This window comes from Geosmithia morbida, assembly GCF_012550715.1.
Source record: "Geosmithia morbida isolate 1262 chromosome Unknown scaffold_7, whole genome shotgun sequence".
In the NCBI taxonomy this organism is placed as follows: domain Eukaryota; kingdom Fungi; phylum Ascomycota; class Sordariomycetes; order Hypocreales; family Bionectriaceae; genus Geosmithia; species Geosmithia morbida.
The window spans coordinates 1,216,569-1,242,684 of record NW_023336194.1 but is presented as its reverse complement, the minus strand read 5'-3'; the positions used below and the strand labels follow the sequence as shown (position 1 = coordinate 1,242,684).

Here is a 26,116-nt window from a genome sequence, read left to right as displayed (position 1 = left end):
GGGAAATAATGTATGCCTGTATGTGCTGCCACCGCTGCAGCTTCGTCCCGTAACAATGCAAACGCCGCCAGTGCCAAATCTTGTGTATATAGATAGACGCCGTCACTGCATCCCCTCACTTTTCTCCTTTCCCTTGCACCTAGTCCACCCTGTCCCCAACGGCACTATCCAAGACACCAAAGCCCTGAATGTCTTTTTTTGCATCGACAGTGTACTTCTACACTCCTCAGACAAGGGCACATCATACCCCAATGCTTCCAAAACATATTGCATAGATCTCACGTTAACCCCCCTTGCGCTCTGATGTGTTCTTGGGGGGTACCTCTGCGTGGCCCTGCTGCGCGTTGGTAGTTGTGGTGCTGTTGGCTACTGTCCCCTTCTTTTTTCCTTTGCCAGCCTTTTGCCACCCTCCCTCGCTCTCACTCTTGGCGCCGCGGACATGTCCCGGGTTGCCCTTAGGTCCCACAGTCAGAGTCGGAGCCAGAGCAGGAGCCGAAGTCGAGACGGCAGCCCATGTCTGAGCAGTGCCTGCTCTCGGGTTCTTCGGCTTGTCCATCATGTCCTGTAGGCGTGCCCTCTGCTCATCCGGTTGCAGATTCTGCTTGACAGCACCAGCCCACCCTGATGACGCCTGGGATTCTTGTTTGCCAGACTTCCGAAAACTTGTTGCGGGCAGTGTCGTGTTTTCGTATACAGGGGACAGGAGAGGCCCGTCAGTGCCATTGGGTTTTCGCACGCTGCCTTCACCAGACACTGCGAGGTCTAGAGGTGCTATGGCGGCACTCTGTGGTGGCCAGGCCGACATGCCATGCTGCATCGGCTGCAACGGTTGCTGTCCGTTCCCCATGATTGACATAGGCTGCCCAAGAAATTGTGCGTTCATGAACTGAGCATTCATCATGGCTATGCGCTCGCGAAAGCACGCCTCATCCGCCCCTGCATAGACCATTCGTCCGCCAACAGCGGTGGGATTCTGCTCAGCAGTGGTTGGCGTTGGCTGCGCCTCTGCAACTTCGAGGTTTGGTTGATTAGCGTTTTTGTCGTTTATTTCCGAAACATGCTGGGAATACCCATTGGTCGGCGACGGGCTCTCATGTGTCGGCTCAGAGGGGGCCGGTGGGCGGTTTGAAGCGGACATGCTCGCCTTGAGGGATGATCCGTTTACAACGAGAGGTCGGCTGGGATTCCGCGGCTGCAAGTTTGCCGAGCCCAACGTCCCGTTTCCAGCTGAGAAGGCACGCGAGTGGCCAAGCGGTGACGGTGACCTTGATGTCCGCTTCATCCTCCGATCGAGAACAGTCTGTGGTATTTGATCGGTGGATAGACGCCTTCGGTTAGAAACAGGAAAGGATTGCGCATTGGACAAGTCCCCGAATTCTGCACCACCTGACATTGAACCGATAGCTTGCTGCTGCTGCTGTTGTTGTTGTTGTTGCTGCTGCTGCTGCTGCAATTTCCAAGAATTGTCGAAATTATCTACTGGTGTTCCAGAAGAGCCGGTGTTCCGTTTGCCCGGTTGCGGGGATTTCGATCCCGGCAAGGGCGTCACGTCAACGGCATCGTCTGGAATGAAACTGGGCGTTGGAGCTCCGTTGGAGCTCCTAGTGCCCATAGTAGAAGTACCGGCAAAAGACTGGCTGATGGGGAGTTGCTGTCCGGGCAAGGAGGGCTGCATCGTTGACGGAGATCGTGCCGCGGGCTGAGACTGTGACCTAAGCGAGCTACTCGAGGCCGCAGCACCTCTGTCTGTTGCCGCTGCGGACCGCTCTGAGGGCCGCCGATACTCCTGGCCGGTGCTATTTGTGGTGGCGACATTAGTGGGCGGTGTTGCTGCGTACGGTGCGTATGTTGCATGTGCCTGTTGTGCGAACATGGGCGAGTTCAGCGTCAGGCCGTACAGCGCGAACAGCTCCGGCCGTAGTGGAGCCGCCATCGGTGGTTGGTTGTCAAACGAGTTGGTACGAGATCTGTCTGATGCTTGTCCCTGGCCAGGGCTCGAGTTGGGCCCAGCCATCTGCGCACTCATACCCTGCTGCTGCTGCTGCTGCTGACCAAACATGGACGTGGACGAGTACATCTGCATATGACGATAGCTCTCCTGTTGCAGATATGCAAGAAGGTCCTGGGAATACTGAATTCCATAAGGCGTTCCTGTGTACCAGGCAAGGTCCTGCGGCATTGTCGGGTACATATTTTCCTGCGTCGTCACAGTCGAGGCCGTCCGCCGGTTAGGGCCTCCTCCGCCACGATGGTGGTTCTGGTGGCGCCCACCACGGTGGCCTCCCCGACCACCTCGACCAGAGCCGTGGTTCGACTGGGATGCGCTCCGAAGCAGAGCCGGGCGGGGTTGGTTTGGTGGCCTGGTAAACACGCGCTCCTCCTCCTTGGGGAAGACAAATTGCTCGCAGGCCTCATCAAACTTGGCCTCGGAAATGAGGTCAAAAGCGCGGCGAAGCTCCATGTGAAGGCCCCTGAATGAGTACTCGTCGGCAGTATTGCCGAGATTTCGTGATGTGTTGAAGGGCTCCTCCACACAGAGCTTGTTGTTAGCCGCATATTGCCAATACTTGTCCGTTTTCGGTATCATGTTCCCCAGCCGTATGGATAATACATATTTGTCATAGTCGAACTCATGTGCGTAAAATCGGAAGAACTGGAACAAGAGGTCCGCTTCCGATGACTCGTTTTTGCTCCCGAACCCGCGCAGCTTCTTGAGGTTGTCCGCAAACTCGCCATTAGTTCCGTTGGGTCTTGGATTCCGGTGAGGGAGCTGATGAAGGGCTGGGAGAACAGGCGGAGTGCGGAGCTGCAGAAAGCCAATGACGAGACATATCCAGGTGTATGAGCTCAGGGTACCACCAAACGCTAAGATAGGAATTAGTACGTTGGCCTTGGGCACGGCGTTGAAAGCACAATGGAAAAAAAGAGAGGGCAATCTCACCAGCGTCTTTGATGACACGTCTCCGTGTCCAGTGCTTGATTATCATCATAAGCTGTCTGACTCGCGGGTCCGTCTCGATGTAGATTCGAATCATCCTGGTGTTCTCGATGGCCAAGGCGTTGTTGACATTTATATCACAAGCTAAGCTAAGCTCAGGATCCCATATCTTGACAATTGGGACCTTGGCTGCTGAGATGCACACCACCTTTTCCATGCCACCTAGAGACTCCTTGTCAGCATATATCGGGATACACTTATATTGGGGGGCGGGGGTATGGGAGTCGAGATGATGGAAAATCGGACATACGCCGTGCTAGCAGGTCGGCAATAAGACAGACGCCTTCCATCTCCTTGCAGTTTGTGATGACACAAATGTCAACTGTTCCGTCCAAGGTTAGTCGAGACCACAAACTGGCTTTGTATGTGAGTGCCAATAAGTACGAACCATCAGAGTCATCTGAACACAGCAGATTGCCCGAGGAACCAAAGAGGTGGGCTTTGATCTCGTAACCTGGCCACCGCTCGTTGAAGATTGTTTCCAACTTTTGTACCAGCTTCTGGCGCTTCTCCTGGACACTGTCGCTAGGCAGTAACCTGTCATAAACCTCGCGCATATCGGTAGCCAGTTTTCGCTCCTCCTCTTCTGTCAACTTGCCCTTGATCTTACCAAGCGGCAGTTTTTCCAGTCGATCAGAGCCTATAGAGTATGGCATCCGTCTCCTTGAGTTGATTTGAGACGTCTCGTAGATGCAACCGCCCTGGCGAGGGGGTGCTGAAGGTCGCATAGAAGTCGTCTCGCTGTAGGCAGATCGTGGCGAATGATTATTCGTATTCTCGGTCGGGGACGGCTCGCGGGAACCCAAGGAAAATTGTCGAGCACGTTGGTGCGGGGTCGAAGGTACCGAACTCGACTGAGAGAAGGCCTGAGGCGGTTGTGTCTGTGACAAAGGGCCAGTGGCGGGTGTTTTCCGGTTCTTGATCAAGTCAGACGCCTGGGCCTGTGACTGCGTCTTTTTAGAAGCCATCTTGCTCGTAGGAGTCTCCCTGGGGGTTACGACGGTGCGGTGTCTGTCGGATATGTGGGCTGATCGATTCCCATGGCCCCCAGTAGCGTGAGCCTTGGCAGAAGAGTTGCTGTCCTTTAGCGATACCTTGCTAGAGGACCGTGACCGAGGACCGGCCTGGGCGTTGGAGGCTGACACGACTGGCGGGAGAGGGGCTGCCTGCAGGCCACCACCTCGAGTTGGAGAGATGAGCTTGTTATACTGCAACAGCTGCGCGTAGTAGACGTTGGACTGATGCGGGATCCAGTACGAGTAAGGCAGCAGGTCGACGGGAGAAGTGAGCTGCAATCCGTTGGAGTTAGAGGTAGTAGAGGCGGCGGCAGCACTGCCGGTACCAGCGGGGACAGTGATGTTGGTAGCTGCGGCGTCTAGCGAGGTGTCCGCAGTGGTGGCACCAGGCACCGGCGAGGCTGTCGCTATTGCAGTCACGGTGGCGTCGTGGCGAGGTGAGGCTAGATTAGAGGCAGGGGCCGAGTTGGGGGGGGCCGCTTTGGTTGCCCTGTCTGGTGGCGAGGGCCTAGGCGGCGACTTGCTTGACCTAACGTTTGTGGGGGAATGGGGATAAGACTGTTGCGATTCGACGGTTGAGGCGCCGGAGTCCATGAAGTGAAAAGTACTCCAGCCAACTTAGGTCATGTAGGGGGCCCGATGGGTGATGTACTGCCAGCGCGCGGCTTAACGAGAACCAGCTGCTGCTGTCCCGACGGTACGAGTTTCTTCAAATCTTTGACTCGGAAATGGTGACAGGCGTCTCGTCTACGTCTCGTAAAACGGTGACACTGTCGTTTGGTATTAACGGAGGGCCGCCTCGGGCGAGGCGGGTGGGCAGGCTGTCACGATGCCAGCGTGACTTGGAAAACAGCGTGTTCGGACCAGCTAAGGTGGATACAGTTATTCTGGCTTGGAGACAAAAGGCAGCGCAAGATGTCTCCAAAGATCGGGGATCGTAGAGCCGAGGGGGTCAAGAGTGAGACTAGGCCGTGGCAAAGTGATGGAAGCAGGTGGCCGAGAGAATTTGACTGGGCGAGCAAAGAGGTTGAACGAGGTCCGGGACGCCGGAACGCGGTGAATCGGTTCTCTATCGGGCAGCAAAGGCCTCGCTGGGCTTCGTCAAGATCGTTGTAAGTACAATGTAGGGAACGCTAAAGATGGATGGTGAATAAACGGGGATGAAACGGAACAGGGCTCGCTCTGCGGTGGCCGCAGGGTCTAACAAAGGCCGAGTCAAGGAAATGTACAAAGGAAGATGTGTGGCGGAAGATGAGTGAGAGAATGGTACGATGCCGCAATGGGCAGGTGATATGCGAAGTGGGCGAGAAGGTATGCCGTCCGTTCACCCCGAAGCGTCGTTTGTGGGTGTGGTACTCGGTGGTGGAGGAGGATGATGGTGGTTGTAGATGTGGTGGTGGTGCTTTGGAGGCTTTTGGTGACTAGTGGCAGGGAAAGGGGTTTCGGCGCCGGGGTTGACGCGTGGGGCAGCCGCCAAGCCAAGCGTTTTGCTGCGTCCTTCACGAAAGAGAAGCAGGGGGGCAGAGACTACAGGTTGGGACAGATGGAACTACAGCCTACAGGGCAGTATCCCTTGCTACGGAGGTCAGCATGGAGGGTGGACAGGGCAGGCACGACACAGCATTACTCCATTGAGGGACGCCCTTATTACGCCCTTATTCGTATCTTGGACATGGAAGCACAACGCAACGGCCCACAACGTTCATCATCAATACACTCACTCTATTACCAGTATCAATACCAGTAATCTGTAATATGTGCACGTATCCGTATATATTAGTACTACATATACTAGTATGGACGAGTAGTAGGACCACTGAGTTTGTGGCTAAAACACGCACAGCACAACAGAACAGCAAAACGATCAAAATCTATTATTGCTCTTCTCAATACCCAGAGGTTCGTTAAATCAACTTGGACCCTAATACACTCAAAAATACAGGGCTGTCAGCCCACTGCTAGATATCTGGGGGAGTATCGGAGCGCTAGTAAGTAATATTGCTCGTAGCCTGCATGTACTCCGTCGGTCCCAGACTCCCAGCCAACCAGTGGGTGGCTAACGGCTTAAGTAATAAGCGTCACTTTCCTTTTTCCTTTTTTTTTCAGTCCCCTCCTCTCTACCTCTGCCATACTCCTTCGGCCTGCTTCTCTCTGCCTCTCTCTTCCGTCTAGACAAGGGCTCCTGTTTCTGTCTCGAATGACATTCCGACGCAATAGTAATTTTGGCAGTCTCGGACCCTGTTTGAAATGACATTGACCTTTTGATCTCCATTTTCACACCGTCATCGTTTCTTTTCATTGCTCTCCTCTTCTTTCCCCTCCAATCAGTCCACGCCCTCTTCTCTCACCATCTGCATGCCAATATTACTACAATACTAACACTACTGCCTACTAAGTACAAGTAATAGTACGCGTACGAGAGCAGATATACCGGTACGAAGACGATACCAATCGCCCAATGTTGGCAAAGCCGCTGAGCGCACCATGACTACGCGGGTGAGGGGCTGGATGAGCCAGCTGCTACATTTAGCTACACCTAGATGAGCTACCAACAGACAAGGGAGGACCGGAAATGCCAATAGGCAATCATACCAAATGGTGATCAACCTTGATTGCCCGTACTTTGATCCTCGTATTTACCCGTGATTCCCGTATACGGGCATTGCATGTGCCCTGTCGTCTCGTAGCAGCTAGCCGGCAAATATTACCCCATGTCCCTCCATTTAGCCCACCAACTCGCAATTATCAATACTCGTGCCCGTACTCGTTTACGAGCACAGAGTTAAAGAAGGCTCGTACTTGGTACGGAGTCATAGATGGCCCGTATTGCAGAATACCTCGTAGCAAATATTTTTAAAAATACCACGATTGTCCCAAGACGGCAAGTGGACAAGGCCGACACCCGTGGAACTCTACCTCGTAATACTAGTAGTAGACAGCCATGAACGGATAGTTCCTCCTGCCTCAGCAGGAAATCCGTAGACCTTTGACGAACCTGTGAGCTACTGTGGTTCATCAATCACAATTGTCCCTATCCTCTTGGACTGTCCACTCTACTCTCTCCTCCACCGGACCCTGTCAATCATCCTCGCCAACAGGCGAAACGTGGCAGCCAAACCTCAAAACACTAGGTAACCAAAGCCCGAGGAGCAGCTACTCCGTACACTGTGACAGAGAACCGCAACGGTGCCTACCACCAAAGGATTAGATGCCGCTTTGTCTTGCGAGCCTTTCGAGTGGGTTAACGTGGCCGAAATTTACGGAGTATTATCAGAAGCATGCGTAGGGCGGTAAGGCAATTGTTCTTGGCTCGTTTTTTTCCCTTCGGCCCACAAGGTCACCTCCCTCCGCCAATACTCTTTATTATCACAGCATAATCGATTGACGCTTGCTCCTCGAGCATGGCGGTTTTACGGAAGGTATTTGTCCAGGCTGCGTACGGTCGAGAGTCAATGTCAGTGCATAGTCGAGTCAAAGGCCTTCGACTTTGTCTGCGGGATTTATAAGGATGTGGTGGGAACCTTCTACAATTGATAGCCTTTTGCAGCACATCCTAATCGACCGTCCATCATCCATATCCGCCGTTAGATTAGAAGAGAGACTGGGGTGGTCCTGAGAGGCGTGCCATTCGTAGAGCCAACATTCTTATTTCTTGGGCATGCCCAAGCAGGAAATGCCTCCCTCGCTCACGCGCACAAACATACATGTGTGCATAACGAATTTTGACTAGATGAGGCCGCCGAGAGAAAACGGCTCTTCGCTTTTTTCTTCCGTATTTTCTGTAGCTTGACCGATTGAGCCACGAATCAGACACGGTTTGTCGCTGTACGCATATTATTTCCCACCCTCACAGCTTTTCTACTTTTCCCGCGGAGTATGACCGGTGGGGAACCCTGGCATCGAATATCATTCCGCCACACATCAGCCTCTTGCCCACAACCGACCTGGCCGGGTTTGGCATGTAATAGCTACTACCGGCCGTCCCAATTTAGACATACCACCGTAACTGCGTAGCGGACCATGGAATTGCAAGTATTGATATGTCTGTCTAACCAATACGGACGGACCGCCGTGAACCCTCGGCGGCAACTACATGGCAATGCATGTTTGGCGGTCCCCAACGGCCAGGGGGGCATGGAAGTCACAAGAGGCATAGAGAAATACATGAAGCATTGAACATTAACATTGTTTATTGCTCTTGAATTTTCGAGAAAAGAAGTAGGCTCCTCCCGCCAAGATTTAAGTGTAATGTCGAATCAATATTTCCGGCCTCCTTGTTTCCCTACAGAATAACAACATGGATATTTCGGCGTGACTTACTACATGTATACTACATGTAGGCATTGATACGCTCTGATTCCATGGGTAATCAGCCCAGCATAGACTCCTGGACGACACCATCCAGGCCTGTGAGATACTGGACGCGACTCTTGCAGTAAAACTCGACACTGGGCTTTCCAGCCAGGTTAGCAGCACCACCGTCGAGCGTTCCGGCCTTGATAATAGTCACACCAGGCAGAATCTCGAGCTCCGTGTACAGACTGGAGCCGCAATTCGCGCAAAAGTGGTGCTTGTTAATCTTTCCAGAATCGCCCGTCACGTCGTATGACTTGGGAGTTCCTATTCCAAAACGTATTATCAGTACGGGGCAATATATGATATATGTTTAATATATGGTGAGAGAGTTTGTGTACCATGAGTGACAGTAAAGGAATCGCGGGGTACGATGGCGTTAGACGTAAAGGCGCTTCCACTCCACTAGACAACGAGTTAGTCCGAACATCTGCATTTGAAGTGGGAATTCAGTATACCTTCTGGCAGTCGGTGCAATGGCAAAGAGCCGTTGATAGTGGTTCACCTGTTCAATCGATAAGTTAAGTCATATGCGGTGCCCCAGCCCAGTTTAAGATTCGAGGGTGCTCACTGGTGCTATCAAACTTAATCTCCCCGCACATGCAACTTCCCTTAGTGGCCATGACGTAAGAACGCGTTCAATCGAGACGGTGTCACTTGGTTATTCGATGTTGTTTAAAAAGCTGATTGAGAAGAAATATCAATATAGAGGAAGAGAGTTCCCATCATTTCGAGATCTTGGCCGTCATCTTTTATAAGTAATTGTGAGGTGGAGGTGGTTTGACGAAATATGGAGACGTAAGGGCGCGTTGCTACTTACATACATCTATCACGCAACGACCTTAAAACTTCCCTCTCGGTTTTACCGTTCTTTCTTCTACTTATCTGTTCAAATGTTGACACAGGTATGGGTATTCTTAAGCCGCTGATCAGGCAGTTAAAAAAACCGGTTCTCATCCATAGAGATGCATACTACAGATCAAGATTGCCAGTGCAAGACGCGCAACACAGGGTGATCAGTTAGGTTTTAGGCAGGTGGCATTTTTTGGAAGCTTCCCCCCACGATGGCTAAAGATCGTAACTGCTTCAACGACCATTTGCGAATAGAGCTGCTCTCACGTATCGAGAAGGTATCTGGCTCGGACGAGGATATAGGTGATGATGTTAAGCATCGACTATAAAGCATCCCGATCCGTTTCCCCACATTACATTCCGACGGGAGTAGGAGGTAGTTACTCCAGCCCAAAACTTGAGCATCGAGTGAAGCATAACTGCTATCTTGGTGGTAAGCAAGGCATTCGTGATGCCAATATTTTGACAGGATGGCTTACAGCTCAATAAATGTGGCACCCAAGATTGTATGACTAAGCAGAAAAAGGCTGCGACTACTCACATCTGTAGATAACCTCACAGATAGATTTCCTTCCTTTCCGTTCCATCAAGAAGTCAGACACACACTCATCGACCCAAGACGTACCAGTAGGCAGAAACCACTGTATTCACGTCTACGGGTCATCGTGTGCTGTCGCAAGTAGGAAGCACACAAAATGAGACACAGGGTAGATTGTAAGTAGATACGAATATGTATGTTCTCTTCCATCTTGACTATGTAATATCATTAGGAGCTCACCTGTGCTTTTGGAAATGCCTCATTTCCGAGGACCATGTGGCTTTTATTCAATTTTCATAAGCACCTAAATAACCCCTATTTCCTTACAGTGGCATCTAACAGCCAGTGCATCGCAACGTCCAGAGCATTTCACGTTCTAGTAAAGGGCTCTAAGAGCATAGCCGCACCAATTCCAAAGACTCGCCTCAGTTCAACTGGTACGATTGATGAATTCTTTTTAGAGCCGGATACAACCCCACCGCCACAGTGGCAGGGTCTTCATTGATAAAAGAGCTGACAGCATTCTGGTGCTATCACCCGTTTTGATATTAAACCCACGATTTCAGACTTGCGTTGTTTATTTGCCTACCCTTATCTTTCCTCATGGACTCGTTTATGTCAACTTTAGTATAGTTCCTATCAGAGCTAAGAAGAATATCTCTGCTTTTGACCGTTGACCCGGGAAAAAGTATGACAAAAGGAGCATCGTGAACATCCTCACTCGTAAAATCTCTTCGCCTGTGATCTGGTCGGCAGTATAGCTTCAGCCTGAAGGTATTAGTGAGCCGCGAAGTCCAGTAGGAGTGCTAGACAACGAGTCTAGTTGGGGTAGGGGGCAGCAAGATAAGTGACAAGATCTGCTAGGCAGTGGCCTAGTAGTAACGCACCAGTGACAAGTGTATATGTATTGATCGTTGTCCTCTACAATGATGATAGAATCGGAGTAGGTGACTATTTGTGTAGCCCTTCAGGTCCCTGGACGGAACGAAATAATACTCACGGAAATGCGTTCATTTCCTCTAATCAATTCGAATATTCTGCGATCACTACATCGACCTCGTATGACAACTTAGACGCGCGACTCTAATGCCAGCTAATGGGATTACACAGGGACCATAAGCTTAAACCTCCCAAGACCCCTGATGGCATGATCCTAGTGCACCGCCACGCCGCCAATACGTCAATTCAGTCAGAGAGCATACTAGTGACACAAATGAATGGGCAGCTGTCTCTACGCCATACAGAGAGGCTGGGACGCCATCTTGGTCTTCCCCTAGCACGGAAGTTGGGCGTGTCCAACATCATACTTGAAACAAGGACTAAATCCTTTCCTGCAATCTTCGGAGCAACATTTTAAGTACTTCTTGACTATACCATGTAAAGATAAAGGGTCCAAGCCTGCGTGGGAATGGGGCTCCGAGACGTGCTGGGCTTTCTTTCTTTCTTTCTTTTTTTTTTTTTTTTTTTTTTTAGCTCGGAGCCACGTATTACTCACTTGAACCATATCACCGGGTCATTGTTCCTGGAAAATTTGGAAGAGACCTGACAGGTATCGAGGATTTCGCGATACAGTGCTACCATGGAAAAATGGCGGAATTCCCTCGTCGGGTCTCGATTACCTGGGCCACGAATTCACATAACACGATACCAGCTGTATCATGTATAAGCGTGCGCACAAGGGCATGCAAAAGTGAGGCACATGACGATTTAGCTACTCGTAACTAGTAGGACCCTTCACACCTTCAGATTCTGTGTAAACATATTCTTGCCTTCCTAACTCTCGGGGGTGCGATGCTGCATCGTAGAGCTTGCAATCCCTCCCGTGCCTGTTGATTCTAGGATAGAAATTTTCAGGTGCGGCTTTTGGTTCTAAGAACAATGGGATGTGTAAGGTTCAAATGGCCGATTGCCTTCTTCCGTCCTTTCATCGGCTTCGGCAAGCTCTTAACGCAATTCAGATATCAGAGTATTTTGCATCACTCCTACATTTGTAACGCGTCGCGCTTTTACAAGATGCTCTCTCCATAGAAGGTTGTCCCTATTTTCCCCTCCCTATTATCCCACTCAGTTTATCCACCTAACCGCGTTCATCCCCATACGAACCAACATCAACATGGAACAAATGGGAGGTGCAGCCGTCCCGAACGTCCGAGGTAGGCTTACCTTAGTTTCAGTCCAGATGTAGGTATCTAACATATAATCATGTAAAGGCTGCCGGGTGTGCTCACAGCGCCGTGCCGATCGAGATAAAGGACCTTGCACGGGATGTATCGACAAAGATCGCGTCTGCGTCGGGTTGGACTCCATTCCCCCATCAGGCCAGATTTCCCACGGTAATATTACCGCGTGGTCGTCAACTGGGTCGCCTCCGATGAATTTGCCGTCTTCGATCGAGTTCTTTCCACCAACACTTCATGTTTCTTCTACAGGATTTGTGGAGGAACGCCCTTCTTGGTCACAAAGCGAGCCCGATCAACTGATGAGCCCGGCTGGTCTGCTGCCAATGGCCTCAGCTTCTGGAGAACTAACCTTCTCTGCCGACCAAGGAGGTCTGGGTGTGATGGCTCCTTGCCATGGCACCCCACCGGCTTTCGGTCCTTGCAACAACTATTTATTTGACTCTACGAACAGCGTCTTGATAGCACCCATCGGTACGGACGTTGGCGCCACATTCAATCAGGAAAATAACTGTGGCCTCGTCATCCCTATGATTGGGGCAAGTCCACCTGGCGAAAGTCTCACCACCATTGCCTACTTTTACCAGAGGGGAGATGTATACCCGCTAAGAGAAGAAGGGGATAACTTAACTACTTACCTAGATTGTCATTCCAGGGCAGTGGGAGGCTGCGGAGGATTGTTGCCTGACAACATATCGCCACTTCCCTCGATAGAACGAAAGCTTCTGGAGCACTGTAAGTTAACTTCACGAGATAGCATCTGACCAATGTCGAGGGAAATTATAGACTGACAGCAAGCGGAATATGTGTAGACTTGGAGGCTATCGCTCCGGAACTGGAACCGATCGATGGGGAGGCCAATGGGTGGCGACATATCATTATCCCTCTCGCTGTGGCAGACGAATCGGTCAGAGCCCCTGTTCTCGCGATGGCGGCCTTCCATATGAGAAAATTCGAGGCGGACCTTTCTTCTACGGCTGAGAAGCTATATGGTATAGCTGTAGGGGTTTTGGTGGAAATGCAGCAACCTCGTACATGCGGGGAGAAGCAATTAATGCTCCTTTCCATCATCGCACACCTGGCAATATCCTTGGTCACGGGCTCTAGGGACTTTGCATTAATGTACGGTCTCCTTGAAACGACTCTTCAGACGTTTGGCGGCGACAGAGCTCTACAGAATAACCAGCTGGTATCCAATTTCATCTTACGCCAGATTCGGAAGTAAGTATTCGCCGTCGTGGAGACCGTAATCAATGGTTATTGACTACATTTTCCCCCGCAGATTCCGACTATATGCGGCGCCATCCCTGAATTTAGAAGAGGGCTTCAGAGTACTTCAATCAGCCAGTCAGTCTGCCCGAGATCCAAGAGGCTTAACCTGTGACACCCTGAAGTACTATGACGGCCTATATCCCGTATACTCGACAACATTTAGAGCTGCTGAGACACTGCATCGCATGGCTTTCGACATGTACCTGTATCGACTAAAAATAATGGGAGGTGGCGCAAGTGACGGGTTAGAATTTGCCAGGATTGCCCAATTTATTGAGCGGCTGAAGGGGATAAGGCCTAGGACTATTGGAGGGAATTATCTCATCTGGCCTTGCTTCATAGCCGCTGCGGAGAGCAAGTCGACTGTGCAAAGGAAGTTCTTGAAGGCATTTCTTGTCCAACAATTCAGGAGAAGCCGGTTTGACAATATTATGAAAGCCCTAAGCTTCCTGTCCAGTATTGGAACTGGGACTCAGAGAGCTGGAGACTGGCCCAAACTGCTGGCAGATTTTCAAGTCCTCATTATGTAAGAATATTCCTGAACTAATTATTTGAGTATTCTGTAGGCTTAGCAGATGGCTTTTAGCAATAAAAGCAGGCATCATGGTCCACGAATGCTTTCGGGGTGGCTTTTTTTGTGACAATACCTTGGATGTAATTTCTCTCACAATCACGCAAGGTGAGCATACGTGTCAAATGTAAAGTTGATTGCAGCGTGATAGTATATTCCGCCTCAGTAGTGATCGAAACTGTACAGGAAGGCTCTACCCTTTCATACCCAGACATTAGCCATTTTGAGCAGGCTTTATTAAGAGACACGGCATTACCCAATTAGGTAATTGCTGTGAGGGTAATTATAACACCAGGCTGTCACCAGCGCGTCAATTTTTACATCAGATTAGACTCATTGCTTATACTTGTAGCTAACACGGACTGATGTTTCTTTTCCTCTGAGCGACACCAACGCCTCCATTACGATGAACGTTGTCTGGAGCCGTGATACATGGACCAAGCCAAACTAGGATACATTACCATGACCACATCTTTCAGAACATATTTTTGACAGTAATACCGTAAGGAATATCATTTATCATGACTCCCATCTTTCCCAACCAGATACCTCTTCTCACAGCACCCTACACCATCCCGAGAACGACGCCGACAGCAATGCCAGCAACCACGTTGAATGCCACGGCAACACCCGCAGGGGCAGCAGAGCCGGGTGTAACAGTCGGCTTGCTAGCCGTAGTCTTATCAACGCCAGCCGGCGTTCGGGATGAGGAGGATGTTGTCACAGCTGTACTCGTAGAGCCATTGATCTCGAAAGCAACAGAAGGCGTCTTCTTGGCGGCTGACAACTCAGCAGATGCTGTCTCGGCATCCTCAAAGGTGGAGGTCGTAGCTGTTGAGACGTCGGGAATCTTTACCAATGACGTCTTCGAAGCCACGGTCGTAGAAGCTGCTGGCTTAAGCGGGTCTGAATCGAGGAAACTAGCCGTTACCGTCTCGGTCCCATGATAGCCGGGACACCCGGGGACCGTCCTGGGGGGGGGGCCTACCCCCTCCGCAATCGACCAGCTCGCAAACCTCGAGGGAGTCAGGGTCATAGTAGATGAGAGTGACATAGGTGTAGTCACGCGCCGTGGTCACGGTGGTGAAGGGGGTGCAGCCATCACAGTCTGTCTTGGCGATAGCAAGGCCGGCGAAGGCCACCGTGGCGGTAGCAATGGTTGATGTTTTCATGGTGATGGATGTGCATATCTCAGCCTTGTTCTTTTTGGGAAGGGATTGGTTCGATATATATAGTACAAGAACTTCAATCATATAAGGTAAGAGGAAAGGAGAGCTGCATGTACGAGCTCATAGGTCTACAACAAGTCGAGCCAGGCCAATATTTTTTCATACCAACAAAAAGTAACCATCACGCGAAGCAAACAGTAGTACAATTTAAGCACCTGTTCGGGAAATTGCCACCTTGGCACGGGAAGTCTAGACTCTTCCGGCTTACTCCCGTCATCGACCCAGACAGCTGGTAATATCAATACGGGATACGCCATGACCTCACAGGGTTGATATAATCATACTTCACGGAACTTCACTTATGCAGTTTAGCATCAAAGGGCCCGGGAAGCAAGAAAGTTGAGGCATGTGCCTGTAGCACCTAATAAAAGAGAAAAGATCGGTTTCCGATACTATCACTCCAATCCATAACAAATTTATTTCCATTTTGGTGATTTCTGTTGATGTTAATTATAGCTTACAAGCCACCGAATCTTCCTTTTCCCAGCTATTCGAATATCATCACCAAGAACTCCCCCTTTCCTAGGAGTTACAGAGATCTGCTAGCCAAGGAAAACAGAAAGAACCCCCAACTAGACTGAGGATGATCAAGTCGGAAGAAAAGAGAAAAACCCGATGCCCATAAAAAAAAATAAAACATTGGCACGCCCAACAATCTAGCATCACGACAAAGGGGTAAGATAAAAAATGATGAAATACAAGATAGAAAAAAGAATGAATAACCCATTGATTCCCAATCCTATACTCCTTCCTAAATGTCAACAGTAAAAAAGAAATATACCAACAATTTAATCATAGTTTTTGTAGCCAACTCAGTTCCTCCACCTAACCTTCCGCCATTTTTTCATAGTTTCCCAATACACCCTAAGACAGAAAACCAAAACAAAAAGGAAGACAGAACAACCCTCTTTCCAGCCAATTATCCACATACATCTGAATACGCCGTGATATGAACAAAAGATCCCATCCAAGCAGCTATCCCGGACCGCAGCCATTTGTTTTGTTTTCTTTCGTGCGTAGCGTTTTGAAAATGCGAGCAGTCCCAACTCCTGACCAAATGCCAGTTTCAACCCTTGCTGAAACAATTGAAAGATGAAATGATTAAAAAAGCCAAAGGGCTGTACCCCAATCGCCAGAGCAGACCAGACCACACCAGAAAATGTCCAAAACCAAGGACAAAAGAGCAAAAAAGGAGTCCCAGGAACATACCCAAGTTTGTACGTGCGCGTATGTTTTCTGCCATTCCCCATGGCTATAATTCAGTCCCAATGGCGCCAACCACTTCCCTTTGTGCCGCCCGAATGCCCAAAAAAAGAGACAAAAGAAAAACGCCGGGAAAAAAGAACACGAAGGGAGTGTATCCAGAAGGATGTATCCAAAACATGACAATCCCCTCGCCTATTAACTATATTGTATTGTCAAGTGATGAGGTCTTATTTTGCAAGCAGGGGTAGGAATCGTTTATCCCCAAACACTGGCCTGCGTGCCGAGGCCTGAAGACTGGCCCCACACCCCGTTACCACGACCCCATCCACCCGAGGAGCCCATGGGGGTTGTCGAACGCTTCGTCTGAGCGTTAGCCGGGGTGCCCGAGGGGCGGGTGCCAATCGGCGCAACCGAGGAGCCGGACTGGCCAGGCTTGGAGCCGGGAACCAGGTCCTGCGGCGACGAAGCACCCGTCGGACTGGACGTAGATGTGCGGCTCTGGGCACCCACGGCGCTGTCGAACATCTTGTTGGTAGGTCCGGCAGTCTGGGGGCTAGCAGTGCTCGGGGGGCGGGGGCTAGGGTCGGCAGGGAGCGAGGAGCTCGGTTCAGCGTTTGTGACCGGGGTGCCTGCCTCGGCGCCAGGAGGGGCCCGAGGGACGCCATCATAGCCCAAAGGGGAAACACCACGAAGGCTGGGAGGGCCACTGGGGCCAGGAGCACCAGTGTGAACCTTGCCGTTCTCATCGACGTAGCCGCCTTGTTCGGCAAAGGGGCCCTCGCCGTAGAGGGCGCTGCGCTGGCGGGCGATAAGCTCGCGCGTCTCTTCCTCGGACATGTGCTTGTTCCCGCCGGGGGCCGGGACCTCAGCAAGAGCATCTACGTAAAAAAAAACTGTTAGCCCGCACTCAACGTCTCAAATGAATAGAAAAGCAAGAAAACAAGCAGAAGCAACAGCTGCCTTGGCATCCCCTTTTCCCCCTGTGGTAGAACTGAACTGGAGATCCAGAAACAAAGTTCCGAACGAAAGAAGAAAAAGTTGAGGGCAAGGCCGAAAAGAAACCCGTTGTCTCCCACCCAAACATAGTATGAAAAAAAGAGGGGCTGAGCCCATGCCAACATGTTATATTCAGGCAATCCTTGCCCAGGGACAGGAAGAAAGAGAGAATGAGAAGGAAGAAAGTGTTACACAGCAGAGGGTGGCCTACTTCGTTGATATTGCTGTTCCGTGTGGAGGTTGCGGAGTTCGCGCTCCCGCTGGGCTGCCATCCTCCTCTTGGCCTGCATGACCTGTTCAACCTCGTTAGTGCCACGCGAGGGCTGGTGGCGCTGGTTAGCGTAGAAATTGTGCAGGTTGGGTCCGGGAGGCCCAGAGGGGCCATCGAAGTTGTTGACCGAGTGGGATCGGGAGCCCGGGCCATGCGGCATCCGTCCGTCTACTTGAAAAAAGTCCGAACAGTTAGCTGGTGGGTAGACGGGGTGACACCCAACAAAACGGCATACATATCTGCCGACAACGTAAACTTACCAAAGTCGGGGGTGCTTCGCGCAGACCCAGAACCGTGGCCGTGGTGCATGGGAGAGAACTTGCGGCGGCCTCCCATCATAAATCCCTTTCCAGACTTTTGGAGGTTCTCGTAAGCGCGATCGACCTCTATTCAGAATATATCAGCGGGATCTCAAGTCTAGAGGACGTGTGCGGGGCCACCCCAAGGAAAGGTAGATCCAGGGCGGTCCAGCACACATAGGTCCGTCTTCGGGTGGTACTGTTCATGGTCTTACCGTCGAACTGGTAGGAGAAGGCAAAGTCGTCCTGGGCTTGAGGAGCGCTGGCACCTGTAGATCCTGAGGTCAGCACAACTGATCAGAAAGAGCGGCCCGGAGCTCACAGATAGCAGGGCGGCACTTACCGGCACGGACGGGTGTCGAGGAACCTTGAGGGTCCCAGCTGCTTTGGCTAGGACCAGTCCACTGGGGGTTCTCGTAGTAGGACATGTTTGCTCTTTGGCGACGGAGACAGAGGGCGAATCTGTGGACAGGACCGACAATATAGTCAACGTGTTCGGTCTAGTCGGAAGAGTGGTTATTAGCATCATGTTGGAATGGCCATTGATCCAAGACGATATGCGACGTAAGCCGACCCCGGATGACGTAGGAACAAGTGTCAGATGGCATGGTATCTCCTGAATGAAGCACAAAAAAAGAAATCCCTCGAGGCCGGTGTAGTAATGTCTAAGGTTCTTTCTCTCCTTCTTTCCGGGTAGTGGAGAGGAGGGGGGAGACGGCCGTGTCGCAAATGCCGCGTCCCAAATTTTCGCCGACCAGGTAAAAGGGGGGGGTTCCGTACCGGACAGAGATATGCAAACCGAGACGGAAATAGGTTTGTCGTCGATGGTCGTCGTTTGTCGTCGGAGTCGTCAAAAAAAGGGGGAATGTTTCGATAACTGGTCAAAGAAAAACTAAATGATGTGGGTGCGCGGCGTATACGCGCAAAACGGAAGCCGAGGCGGCGCGAAGGCAAAAACGGAAAAGGAAAAATAGGGTCGTTGAATTCAGAGACGGAAGGTCGAGATAGTACACCGAGATCGACTCGAGCAAACAGAGGTCGATTAAAAAAACAGCACACGGAACAAAACTCACAGCAACAACCTCTGTTAGGAAGAGGAGCCGTTGTAGACCACAAAGGGGAGGAAAAAGGGTGAAGAGAGATGAAGAAGGACTAAAAAGGGTAGCAAGAAAAAGGTAGGGGAAGGACTAAGGGAGTAGGAAAACAAGAGCAAGAGAAAAGAATGGGCAGAGCCAGTGACAAGTACCTGCCTTCTAAGTTCTCCGTAATACTCTGTATGGTAATTGGCAATTGCCTGCACGACGATGGGGCACGATAGGGGGAGAGGTGATGTATTGTGCACTGTGTAGACTGTGCGCTGTGCTGCATGCCGTCAGCAATGGTACGGTATGAATACCTCACATCACGGGTAGTGATTGTACTGTATTTTTGAGTGTGCCTTGTGGCCCCCCTTCCATCTCGGCCGTCGGAAGGAGGAGTACTTTAGGTTGTAGTGTTTTTTAGTCATTTACGGAGTGTTAGGGTGCCGTTATTCAGGTACTAGTAGTAATAGTAATACTAGTATCAGTACGGAGTACTCGTAGTACGACTACTGCTCGTGGTATTATTTGCCATATTTCTGACTGGTCCGAGTGATAATAAGTTCTGACAATATTACTTCTACCCTAGTACTGTTACCTGTACTGCTAGTACTCTGTACTTATACATAAGGAAACAGGGCAGGCCACATCTCTCCCCTCACCACATGGCAATAGGCTAGCAGTAGTAGGTAGTAGTAATACTTGCATTCCAAGAAAGATTACTGTGCCTTATACCATCCCTCTCAACTCTCCGCTCATCCCCATCTCTCCTATTGTTACCGTCTATCCGTTCAATGTTACAACGGTAACAGCAACGAGTGAGGGCCATCATGGACTGTTAATGGGTGTGGTGGGGTGGAGTTGTGCCAAGACCAAAAGGCTTCCCTGTGGAGGCTTCATCTCGCACTGTAGCCCCTAGGCAGCTTCCAAGTGTTCCCGAAGTGCTCCGACTTCCCCGCAGCGCCTTTTGACCTTTTGGCTTGGGTCCCAGCTATAGGTTGAGGGGCCGCTGTAACTTGGATGGTTGAGAGCACTGAGAGGCACGTGGACACTGTGGGATTACGTATCAACCACATTGACATATAAATCAACCAACCATTATATCATCGCTTCGCGTTGTTACCATGTCATTATACTGAGTGTCCATAATAAAACAGCTCCAACACTTGCAAGCCACCACCATGGACGGGTGTAGTCAACATGGTACTCTTCGTCTACAGGTGAACACTCTCTACGTGCCATCTGTGCTTACTGGAAACCTCGTATTCGTACCACTACCACTCCTAAAGGTACTACTCATAGTAGTAATAATACTCGTGCCATACCCTGCGATGCTGATCAATACTGATATCACACACTGCTGGGTTCCTCGTCTGTCTTCTCACCATCCTTCACGTCATGTCCCACGCTCCTGGGCCACTTGTCCCTCATCCTGTGGGGGTCCTATATTTCCATCATCCCACTCCTACAAGTTAAACTTACTCGTACATGTTCGACTCTGTATTCCCTATAGTTACTCAGTAATACAGCCTTGTAAATCGGTCGGACGCTCCTATCCTGGGTCCCGGAGCCTAGCTTTTTTCCTTCTCTCCGGTTTTTGCCCGTTGCCGCTGGACGCTGTACTCCCTTCCCCCACTCCCTCTGTCCCTCTCTCTCCCAGAGTCCTTCTGACCCCTCCTCCCTCATGCAGACATACGTAGCGCGCGTAGCATATGACCCGGGCAGGTTTCGCTTCTGTACTGCCTCTTCCTCATTGGGAGAACACGCCTTGACACCATACTTCAACCTACAAGTGCGGGCACTTGGCGCTTCCTCCGTCATCGACAGTGTGGGTATCACGTGTAGATGTTCCCTCTGACAAACTGCCTACCCTGCATCACTGCGATATCCGGTAGGGGCTTCGGCTGCAACGAGAATCATATGAGCAGCGTGTTGGGTTGCGATGAGTGGTCATTGACTGATGGTTATCATCTGCGACAGGATCATAAACATCGATTCCAGCCTTGTACAGATTACATGGCATTGTACTATCCACACGCCAGAAATGTGATTATATAATGATTATGGGACCCACACGGTCGCATAGGTATCACAAAATATTCTGTCACTATCTCACATTCCGTGGCACCATAGCTGTGCCACTTTTAAAGTCCGGTTCCGTAACAACCATTTCATCGCCACACTACTCCGTACCTACATGCTCATGGCAAAACTGAACAAATAATATGTCGAATGAAAACAGCAATCGTACATACCACAAACTCGCCTTCAAACCCGATGCTGATAAACTCATAAATGCGTCGCTCATCTCTACCCAGCGATATTGATGCCGTCGAGCTCGAGTCGCTCGTTCAGGATGAAGAAGAAGGCGAGATGACGTTGGCACCCGACGCTCCCTTATCTATGAGGCCTCCGTTCTCACCACGTCCATCATCCCTCTCACTGAGGCCTAAGTGGCTCACACACGACCATCTCCCGTGGTACCAACGTCTAGCGCACGTTGGCGCCTCGTCGGCCATCCTCTTTCTATGGCCACGCTTCACATGGCGCTATGTCTTGTGCGCCTCCCTCGCCTTGTACGCTCTGTACTGCTCAGTACGCCAGAGCCCGCTCTTCGCCTACCCGCTACCCACGTACGAAGGGGGGCCATACGGAGTCGGTGTTATTGACATTGAGATACCTTTGCCCGACGGGCCGAAGCGCATATCCGACGCCGTCTTGCGCCGCTCAGGCGAACCCGCCTTTGACGTCGAGACCGTTCTCGTCTCGCTCTACTACCCTACTAACCGCGCTTTCCAGTCCTCCCAGTCGCGGTACTACTGGGTCCCCAAACCGATCAGTCTCACCGCCGAGGGCTACGCCAAGGTCGCCCACATTGACAACTTCATCACACGACCCATCTTCACCTTCTTCCTCTGGGCTATCGCTGGCTCTGTCACCATCCCCGCTGAGGTCAACGCTCCCCTATTTGATGAAGGGGGCGACCAGGGCAGCAGTTCCCAGTTCCCCGTCATCATATTCTCTCACGGCATGGCCAGTTCCCGCACCGACTACACCAACTTCCTCGGCGAGCTAGCCTCCCGTGGCAGTATCATTGCTGCCGTCGAGCATCGTGATGGCAGCTGTCCTGGCTCTATGATAAAGCACCCTGGGGAGGATGGTGAGGGCCGTCGCCGCCTATATATTGGAGAGTCCGACCTGGCCGGTGACGGTATGAACACGCCTGAATTCAAGCGCATCCAGCTGGCCTTCCGCGACGTCGAGATGCTCGCCGCAATTGACATGCTACGCTCCATCAATGACGGCTCCGGCCTTGCCTATATTGCCGCCAACAACACGCGGTCCCCTAGTGCTTCGACACTGTCTACATGGCCGTCCCGCCTCGATATTGACAAGCGTCTCATCATTGCCGGCCACTCGTACGGCGCCACGGGTGCTCTCCAGGCCCTGACAACCATCGCCCCTGGCGCCGCTGCGGGCCTCATCCTCGACCCGGGAAAGTCATCCGGCCCGCTCAACCACAACTCTACCGCCCCCTTACTCATCATCCACTCGAACTCGTGGTCTAGATCTCACTCCATCTTTTACGGGCGCCCACACTTTGACACCGTCCGCGACCTCGTCCGTGCTCAGCCCGCCCCCTCGTGGTTTCTCACCAGCCTCGGTACCTCTCACCCTAGTGTCACTGACGCTCCCCTGCTCGAGCCACTCCTCCTCAGTTGGACTACCGGCGCAAATCTCGACGTGAAGGGTGCCCTCAAACAATACGTCAATGTATCACAGGAATTCTTAGACTTTTCCATGCATGGCAAACTAAACAATCTCGTCGGCTTGCTAGCTGAGGATATCACCCATGAAGAGTATAATGTTTGGGTCAGCGACGAGAGAAAAAAGACCTTCCCCAAAAGCTTGGCCAAGTTATGGGAGATTCATGTCACCCCTGAAGTATGATATACCTTCCCACGTCTTTGTACATAATATACCTGCCTGTTGTACTGGCTCATCCTGATTTGTTTCTTTTCTGTTTTGGTTTCCGTCGGTCGCAGGGTCTAGAGGCTTTCATCTTTTCATGTCCGTGCATCATCCGAGACAATGGCTCAACGGTTTGGTATGGTACAGGAAGCGTTTACATATCACTATTACTTCTTCTTTCTTGGAAGCCGGTTAATATACAAGTTTTCTCTGATTGAATCTTTCGGCTCTGTATACACATATTCATGTGGTTGGTCTCCACTATCAGTACGCATAACCACTGAATAAGAGATACAGATACAGATGCCTAGTCATAGCTCGTCTCGCTCTAGCACGCGCAGTACACAAGCTCCTGTCCCAATAAAAACATCACTCCCGCTACAATATATTCTGTTGGTTGTCACTATTAGATGAAAGCAAGCGAAGGGCTACCTTGCCCACTGCCTGATGACCTCCAATGGTGGTTGTGAAAGGGCATGACACCCATCCTCTTGGTAAGCTGTTTCTCTGGCCGTGTATCTTTGGGAAACCCCCAAGTCATACTCTGGGTATCGCTCCATATATCTCTGAAGAGCTCAGGACTGGAGGGGTGTTTCCCAATAACTGGACATGGAGGGGGCATGCCTGTCTTTCCAAACTGATGCTCCACTGCTTGGGCCAGCCCCCTATTAGATATCACCGGAGATATCGAGTTTTCTGTTAGACGGGAACTGTTTCTTCCCCCCTGCAAAATTGCCCATTTGGAAGTCGGGTTTGAGTTCGAAATCCTGCTTGAAGGCCGTGATTTTTGAGATAGGGATGTTTGTTGATTCAACAACGAGCTTCTAGGAGTGGGGGTGCCGTACACACTATCCCTTGACTTTTTTTGGAAGTACGCTTCATACACGGGGCTCTCCTGCACTGAATCCGGTGCCCGATTCTCATCCTTCGGTATCCGTTGAAGAGGTCCAGATTTCAACCATTGCTCTTGGTTCGGGTACATCGAGATAGGTGCTGTGTACTTTGGTGGGCTGGGTTTGTCTGACGCGCTCACGCTAGTCATAGAAGATGTCATCAATTCCGTCGTCGAATCAATTTCTGCGTGCTCCCGGACGTGGCTAAATATCGGAAACGTTCGAGGCAAGTTAGGAGTAGGGACTTCTCCGCCTTGTACTTGTACTTCCTCGAGCCCCATGGCGTGTAGGCTAGCTGTCTTTTTCCACTCCACGAAGCTCAGTGGTGACACAGAACCACACTGATGGCTATTTACGTAGCAAGGGTAAGATTGTTCAGTGAAGGATTCCTCGTTCTCATAGAGGTGTGGTGTCTTTTGGACGACAGAAGTACTATCGTTGGCCTCAGAATCGTATGTGTCTGAGTAAACACTTTCGGCGTAATTCATGTTTACGGGCCTCTCCGAGAATCCCGTGCTTGCGCGGCGTGTGGGAAGACTGATTGCTGAAAGTGACTCTAGATATCCGGCCCCCAGGCCTTGAGCCTCTCTAGTCCGTGCGGCAGTCTCGGCCTCCTTCATGCTCTCCCGCAATGCCCGACGGTATGGACTGGCAGTCCGAAAGAGATGGCTGGTCGGGCTAGCGAAGAACGCAGATGATCTTTCCGAAACAAGTCTTCTGTCATTCTCAGAAGCTTGAGGCGATGAAAAGGAGCAGCTTTGTGAAAGGACGTTCACATCTTCCGTCCAGGGGTTAGGAGAGCTTCTCCTCGAGGTAAGAGAATATGGCATGTCTAGGTTTGATCTCATGGAAATCTTGGGTGTTTTCGAATTCAATGAAGTAGCACCATCCCAGTTGTCGTCAAACATGTTGTAGTCCGACCTAACATGGCGAATTGTGTACTGCTGGGGGTCTTTGTGGTCGTTGGGGCAGTTAACGATTTGGTGTGTCGGGTTGTAATCGTATGAGGGCGCTCCGGTAGTCGCTCGCCTGCCTGACACCGTGCGCCTCTCGTTTTCCTTCACCCGTTTCATCAAGGCAGAATAAACACGTTGACTGTCGATTTTGAATGTAGTGCTCCCGGAAGATTCAATATTGCATGCTTGGGCAGCATTTTCGCCGATGACAGGGAGCTTCTCGTCTTCCCAATCAATTGCCATTTGGCTAACAGCAGGGCTGGTTACTGAATCAGCCCAACTGGTGACTCGGGACTTCTCCTCGTCGTATACGGTTTCCTGATCACCTGTGCTGCCGAAATCAAACCCACGAGACTCCTTTCCCATGCAACGGCCCCTTTCAAAGGAGGTAGAATTTTGGGAACAAAATGTCTTGACTTCATGAGGTGTTGCTTTGACGGTTTCCTTGCTGACATATGACTCAGCTGTACTACTAATCCCATCGGATGATCCACCAGAGATACTCTGCCCACCAAGAAGGCCAAATATCCTTGACCTTATAGATATAGATGCCCTCCGAGCCTTGGTTCGCAAGCTCTCTCGCCTAGATGGTGCGAAGGGTTCCGCCGTGCATGACGAGCCAAGCGATGCGCTGTTGCTGCTGTTGTTTCGAAGTGAATTTGATGGTCTCGTGGAGACATCGACTCTAAGTCTTCTTATCCTGCTTAGGAGTGACGGAGAGTATTTAAGACGGTGGCGGGGGTGAGCTTGAACTTGTGAGAGAGATCCTTCACAAACTGTCTTGGCCGCAAAGTCGTTCCCGGTGCGGCTGCCGCAAAACGCCGTCTGATTGCCGTTCTTTGGAAGGAGACCCATAGATTGGGAAACACGTAACTTTGGTGTTCTCAGCTCTTCAGTCCCTGAATTCTCCTTAGCGGCGTGCGGTGGTATTGTCTGCGGTGTCCCATCAATCGAAATTGAATGCCCACTACGGTGTGAACCGCTAGACGCGTTGAACCAGGACTTTGATTTGCGCATAGTTTTGTGCAATGGCGATACTGACATCGCATTGCCCTTCTTACTATATTGACTTGGTATAGTCATTTCTGAGCGCAAATAGCCATCACCATCGTTGTATGACGATAAGATGGAGCCTCGATGTTCACCACGATCAGTGGATGGGTCCAGGTTGTCTACCGCCATGCAGTACTCGCTCCAACGGGACACAGGAGTGCGTTTGTAGAGGCCTTTGGGGCCTGTAAACCTGATACTGCGCTGTCGTCTGATTACTGTTGAATCACGGCGGCTTTCCAGCTGATGCTGAGCGTTGTCATCGTCACTATCGTCATCGTGGCTCAGAGCCTTTTTTGTCGGGCAAACACGCCAACTTGGAGTAGTGGAGTCGTGCAAGTCCGAGGCCATTCCTTCGCTGGCACTACCACCGTAAGCACGCTGGTAT

The 26,116-nt window shown here is 51.0% G+C and overlaps 6 protein-coding genes across 6 annotated transcripts; 1 reads left to right on the top strand and 5 right to left on the bottom strand.

The window, feature by feature from the left end:
• Positions 1–283: 283 nt before the first annotated feature.
• On the bottom strand, positions 284–4,608 carry GMORB2_7229 (Cid1 family poly A polymerase; the record flags this gene model as incomplete). Its single annotated transcript, XM_035469194.1, has 4 exons — positions 284–1,227; positions 1,576–2,865; positions 2,942–3,160; positions 3,249–4,608. 4 exons carry the CDS (start codon positions 4,606–4,608, stop codon positions 284–286), a joined length of 3,813 nt encoding a protein of 1,270 aa, XP_035321574.1.
• Positions 4,609–8,383: 3,775 nt separating this feature from the next.
• On the bottom strand, positions 8,384–8,990 carry GMORB2_7228 (Glutathione-dependent formaldehyde-activating enzyme; the record flags this gene model as incomplete). The annotated part of the gene is made up of 4 exons (XM_035469193.1): positions 8,384–8,634; positions 8,709–8,772; positions 8,826–8,872; positions 8,939–8,990. 4 exons carry the CDS (start codon positions 8,988–8,990, stop codon positions 8,384–8,386), a joined length of 414 nt encoding a protein of 137 aa, XP_035321573.1.
• Positions 8,991–14,342: 5,352 nt separating this feature from the next.
• GMORB2_7227 (uncharacterized protein) lies at positions 14,343–14,949 on the bottom strand (the record flags this gene model as incomplete). The annotated part of the gene is made up of 2 exons (XM_035469192.1): positions 14,343–14,683; positions 14,766–14,949. The coding sequence occupies 2 exons, from the start codon at positions 14,947–14,949 to the stop codon at positions 14,343–14,345; spliced, it is 525 nt and encodes a 174-aa protein (XP_035321572.1).
• Positions 14,950–16,467: 1,518 nt separating this feature from the next.
• Positions 16,468–18,206, bottom strand: GMORB2_7226 (uncharacterized protein; the record flags this gene model as incomplete). The annotated part of the gene is made up of 5 exons (XM_035469191.1): positions 16,468–17,090; positions 17,420–17,650; positions 17,740–17,865; positions 17,994–18,047; positions 18,101–18,206. The coding sequence occupies 5 exons, from the start codon at positions 18,204–18,206 to the stop codon at positions 16,468–16,470; spliced, it is 1,140 nt and encodes a 379-aa protein (XP_035321571.1).
• Positions 18,207–21,152: 2,946 nt separating this feature from the next.
• Positions 21,153–22,808, top strand: GMORB2_7225 (platelet-activating factor acetylhydrolase; the record flags this gene model as incomplete). Its single annotated transcript, XM_035469190.1, has 1 exon — positions 21,153–22,808. One exon carries the CDS (start codon positions 21,153–21,155, stop codon positions 22,806–22,808), a length of 1,656 nt encoding a protein of 551 aa, XP_035321570.1.
• Positions 22,809–23,497: 689 nt separating this feature from the next.
• On the bottom strand, positions 23,498–25,695 carry GMORB2_7224 (uncharacterized protein; the record flags this gene model as incomplete). Its single annotated transcript, XM_035469189.1, has 4 exons — positions 23,498–23,653; positions 23,863–25,126; positions 25,191–25,261; positions 25,456–25,695. The coding sequence occupies 4 exons, from the start codon at positions 25,693–25,695 to the stop codon at positions 23,498–23,500; spliced, it is 1,731 nt and encodes a 576-aa protein (XP_035321569.1).
• Positions 25,696–26,116: the final 421 nt, after the last annotated feature.